Below are 5,165 nucleotides of genomic sequence, written 5' to 3'. Positions count from 1 at the left end.
CCCCTGGAGACCCGGCTGCCCGCACAACCACTGTCCCCTCAAAGGCCCGGGTCTCCTTTTCTGTCCTGGCGCAGGCCATGGAGCTGCTGGTGGAGAAGGCCCTGAGCAGCACCAAGGGGCCCCTGAGCCCCGGGGATGCTGTGCGCCGAGTCTTGGAGTGCGTGGCCTCGGGGACGCTCCTCACAGGTCAGTCCCTGTTGGCGAGCAGCTCAGACCCTGGAGCACTTGGCAGACACCAAGGGCCATGGGGGAGCGGGGCAGGTGGACAGAGGAGCCTCTTAGGAACACTCGAGCACCCCATCCAGCCTAGGCAGGACAGCGGACACAGACACACGCATGCGTGTCACTCACCCAAGGGAGCCGTGAGGAGGCGTGGACGGGTGGAAGGAGAGGCGGGTGCAGGCTGGAGGGGGTTCCAGTGGATCCTCTGATGCCACATCCATCCTTCCTGGGGAACCAGGGATAGCCCGGGAGCTGCTTCCGAAGGAAACGACAGGAGGTCCATGGTGGGCCGGGCACAGAGGTGTTCCCGGCGTCCTGAGCGGTAGCGGCAGGAAGAGACCGGGTGGGCAGCCCACGTGACGTGGTAGATGCAGTCGGTGTTCTCCGGTTGTTTCGGTGACTTGGATGATAGCGTGTTTCATGGAAGAAGAGCGTGATACATGGGTCTGTGGTGTGAGCCTTTTATGTAACCGCACACTCGCCCATGCGTGTGCACACGTGCCACACACACACACAGGCTGCGAGGAGCTCTGCTGAATGCTTGTGGGGCCGGAGGGGGACTGGCGGGGAGAGGCCCAGTTGTGGTTCGTGGGCCCCTGGGGTTCCGGGCACAGACTTCCAACATCGCAGAGCCGTGGTGGCAGCCTTCACAAGGGTGCATCTGCTTGTCTGCCGCTCCCACCGACCCCGCCTCGTTCAGATGGGCCCGGGCTCCAGGATCCCTGTGAGAGAGACCAGATGGATGCCCTCGGCTCCATGACCCTCCAGGAACGAGAAGACATCACGGCCAGCGCCCAGGTAGGAGGCCAGCCCAACTTGGGCCCACGTGAGCTGGCTGCAGGCAGCCCGGCTCCCAGCCCCTGTGCACATCTCTGCTGCATCCCAGGAAGCGGTCTGGGCCCGCTTCCCGTCCTCTTCCCTGCAGAATCAGGTGGCCTGTGGGTGACAGGACTGCTTCCAGGGGCAGGGCCAGCCCAGCCCAGAACTGAGGCCGTGATGAGGTGCAGACTTGGGGCCTCATCGTCCTGGGAGTACCCCAAGGCCCCAGGTCTGCACACACCCAGCCAGGCCTCCTGCTGCGCCTCAACAGCTTCAAGAATCAAAACATTGCCCACCCCCACCCCTACCGCCCCATCTCTGGCTTCCGTTTCATTTGCAAATTCTATTAATGAGCAAGTCTCTTCAGCAGACTTCACATTGGGCATGACATCATGAAGGGTCTTAAGTGGAAAGAGTCAAATTGCTGTTAATCAGAGCCCAACTGGGAGAAGCAGGATCCAGGGTCCCCTTAGCAGATGAGGAGGAGCTGAGGTTCCCGGGCTTCCGGGCTTCCGGGCAGCGTCCTCGGCACCAGCGGGTGTGAACAGCTCCCAGCACAGTTCCTCACGCCCAGAGGTGCTTTGAGCTCGGCCACTGCTGGGAGGGTGTGAGAATGCCTGAGTTCACACAGGCTGTGTGAGGCGGGCCAGCGGGTGCAGGCAGGCCGGTCCTGACAGCTGGTCTGCCCCCAGCACGCCCTGCGCATGTTGGCGTTCCGGCAGATCCACAAGATCCTGGGCATCGACCCGCTGCCACCCCCCAGAATCAGGCTGGGGGCACGCTTCCGGAAGAGGCCACGGGAGGCAAGCGAGCTGGAGGCCAAGGGGGGCAGCGACCAGAGGAAGCGGCCTCGCCTCCCCAATGGGACCTGACACACTGCCGCTGAGCGGCCACTTCATCCCTGACACCGACAGTCCACGTTTCCCTTTGCAGTAACGTTCTGTAGATTTCTTTAAACACACCTGTGCTTAAACCATTAGTGAACTCTCTTCATCTGGCAATTTGAGCTGTGGGGTTTAGGGGCAGGACCCAAGGCCTGCCTTCACCCTGGGGCGAGAAGGGGCAGCACAACCATAAACCCTGGCATTTTTTGCTAGCTTTAAAGTCACCCTGTGGCCTGCAAAAGGTGTGGGTTTTTAATGACTGTGTGTGGATGCGCCCAGCACACATGGATTTGACATAACATGGGCAAGCCCACTGAGGGCCCCACACCAGGAAGCCTGCCCTGGAAGCAGGTTGGAAGGGGTTGTTGGCCAAGCCTGGGAGTGTGCCCAGGCTGGGGTCCCCTGTCCCCAAGCCCAGCTGGTTCCAAACACACCACCTGTGACAGCTCCCCAGCCTGGAGGCTTGGCCAGAGGTTTGCAGGGTCTGAGCTGGGCTCGCCCTGGCGTGCCATGGAGGGGGCCACAGAGCCCCTGAGTGGTGAAGGTGCAGGCTGGGTGGGCCCCTGACCCTGGGAACATGAGTGACCCCCCTGGTCCGCATGCTGTGCCGCTGCGTGCCTTCTGCACTGTGGGGAGACGCTCTGTGCGCCTCATTCGGGGCTGGTTTGCCTCTGTCTTTCTCCCGTCCTCCTCGCATAGGTGCAGCCAACATGGGTCCGGGGCCTGCCCCTCGGAGGCAGGGTCTGGGGGCTCTTCCCCGGGGTGGGGCATAGGATCAGGCGCCCCCCGACCTGGGCAGGTGGGCCTGGAAGCACCCCCACCCAGTCCCTGCCCCCATCTGTCCACACTTCCCTCTTTGCTACTTCTCCTCTCGCCTGGCTGCCCAGTGGTGCTGAAGGGGACATGTCCATCTTTGGGCGGACACCATCTCTCCTGCTCACCTGACTGTTTCCGGTTCACCTCTGTGTTTGAGGGACAGCCTGTGTGCAGCTTCACATCTAGTGTCTTCGTAGAACCGCCTGGAAGCTTGGTGGGTGGGGAGTAAACGAGGTGCACTTGTGTCTTGGTGTGGCCCACACAGTCCTTCCTCGGGATGCAGTGACCCTGCTGGGCTCCAGGCAGGACCCTGAGCTGCCAGGACATCTCCCCAAGGCTCTGCAGACCCCCACCCCAACACCAGGGATCCAACACCCACAGCACTCATCTCACACACATCCACAGCCACTCCAGGAAGCCAGCCTGGCCTGGTCCAGGAGATACTCTTATCGGCAGGCTGTCAGCGGGAGGTGGGACCCAGAAGGCTTCCTGCAAGAGGGGGCAACCAAGCTGAGTTGGGGGGGTGGCTCTCCGCCTACAGGCCCCCTACCAAGAGCTCCCCTGCTGTTTCCCCAAGTCCTCATTGCAAACCTCAGGGGGCAGCGGGAGGGGGTCCAGATAAGGAGACCCGTTACAGCTGAGCCCTTGACAGCTTCAAGTCCCCAGGGGCATCCCCAGGCAGTGGTTGGGAGGCCAGAGGGGTAGGAGGTGGGCAAGGTTGCGTGGCCCCTGGTGGCAGTAGCACATGCCCGTGGGCACAGACCCGGGCAGGGAGATGGCCAGTACTTCCTGCTCAGAGCTGGGCCAAGGGAGCATCAGCCCTCTGGTGTGAACAGAGCTGAGTCTGGTTCTAGCTGGAGCGATATCTACCAGAAACAGGAAGTGGCCAGCTGGTGCCTGACCATTTGACCTCCCCAGGAGGGTAGGCTGCTCGCCTCCGCTTCCAGGCCCTTCCTGGGGGAGTGGCATCCCAACAAGGCCAGGAGACAGGGCAGCCCCTCAGCAGGTCTTGGCCATGGTCCCAGATCAGGCACAGAGGACACCATGCGTTCACGTAGGGCAGCCTTGCCCACACACCCCTCCCCCTCTGCATCTCCATCCACAGCCCTGCTGTTCACCCAGCTGCCCAGGCTACCACCACCACCACTACCGGGGGACCTCCTGGGTTCCTCTGGGCCAAGCCAATAAGAAGTCCTGTTGGTCCCCTGCCTGCTGCTCCACTCACAGCTTTAGTCCTCCAGCAGCTGGGGCTCTGGGTAAAACTCAGGACTGCACCCAAGATAAAACCCCCGATCCTGACAATGCCCCCAGAGGAACCCCAGGGGCCACCCTCCACCTCAGTGTCTCCACTCCAGACCGACTAGTCTCTGCTGGTCCTCAGTGAACCAGCCCCATGTCCGGCTGCCCCAGGGCCTTTGCACATGCTATTCCTACTGCCTGGTAAGCCTTTCCCCGACCTGTATGTACAGCCACTGCTCTTCTCTTCTGGGTCTCAGAGAGGCCTCTTGGACCCCCTCAGTTGAAAGTGTTAGTCACTCAGTCATATCTGACTCTTTGCGACCCCATGACTGTAGCCCACCAGGCTCCTCTGTCCATGGAATTCTCCAGGTAGGAATACTGGAGTGGGTTGCCATTCCCTTCTCCAGGGAATATTCCCAAACCAGGGATCAAACCCACGTCTCCTGCATTGCAGGCAGATTCTATACCATCTGAGCCACCAGGGAAGCCCTTGACCCCTTCGGCCTGTCACATAACTCTGTCTACTTCCTTCAGACCCACACAGAGCAGATTAAAATAGTTTGTTATCTGCCTTCCCCGCTGCCCGCTGCCACCCCCAGGACTATGAATTGTCTGTGGACAGAAACTGTGCATCTGTCTTACTCACCACGGTATCCCAGGTCTAGAAGACACCAAGTGTAGCAAGTTTGTTAATACTCGAAGCCATGCCCCTGCCCACAAATATGGGTCTCTGTATTGGAGGAATTCCTTTCTCAGCAGATGAAATGACACCGCCTGTTCTGGTCTCATCCCAGGAGATTACCGTGCCAGTCGGGGTGAGGGCCTTTGGCTAAGGCAGTGAGAGGATGGAGGGAAGGGAGAATGGGTTGGCATTTTGGGGGGTAGTGAACAGTCACAGCTGCAACCCTGTCCCACTACCACGGGCCTCTCTCATCCTGGCCACGGCAGCTCCCAGAATCTCACCAGCCATGGCTCACCGTCCCATCCCTGCCTCCTGGGGAAGACGGGTGGGACCTCCTCCATCAGGTGGTTTAAAACCAGCCCAGCTGACAGAGAGTTAAATCTGCCCCCCTAGCAACTGCGAGACACCGAGTTTAGGCAACACAGCCACAGACTCAGACAGCTGGTGAACGATGTACTCAGTCCAGATGGACGGAACGCCCAGGCGGTGGTGCCTGCTGCAGG

At 60.8% G+C, this 5,165-nt stretch overlaps 1 protein-coding gene across 1 annotated transcript in view; it reads left to right on the top strand.

Moving 5' to 3' along the window:
• ZFR2 (zinc finger RNA binding protein 2) overlaps positions 1–4,286 on the top strand; it is a 33,373-nt gene extending 29,087 nt beyond the window's left edge. Inside the window, exons 20-22 of the mRNA XM_010828448.1 lie at positions 75–186; positions 923–1,020; positions 1,734–4,286. Of these exons, the coding sequence (XP_010826750.1) occupies positions 75–186; positions 923–1,020; positions 1,734–1,913 (390 nt within the window). The 3' untranslated portion in view covers positions 1,914–4,286. The remainder of the gene's footprint in view (positions 1–74; positions 187–922; positions 1,021–1,733) is intronic.
• Positions 4,287–5,165: the final 879 nt, after the last annotated feature.

The sequence above is a fragment of the Bison bison genome, unplaced genomic scaffold (genome assembly GCF_000754665.1).
Source record: "Bison bison bison isolate TAMUID 2011002044 unplaced genomic scaffold, Bison_UMD1.0 scf7180017864492, whole genome shotgun sequence".
NCBI classification, from domain to species: domain Eukaryota; kingdom Metazoa; phylum Chordata; class Mammalia; order Artiodactyla; family Bovidae; genus Bison; species Bison bison.
The sequence above is the reverse complement of the archived record's forward strand: the minus strand, read 5'-3'. Positions and strand labels throughout refer to the sequence as shown.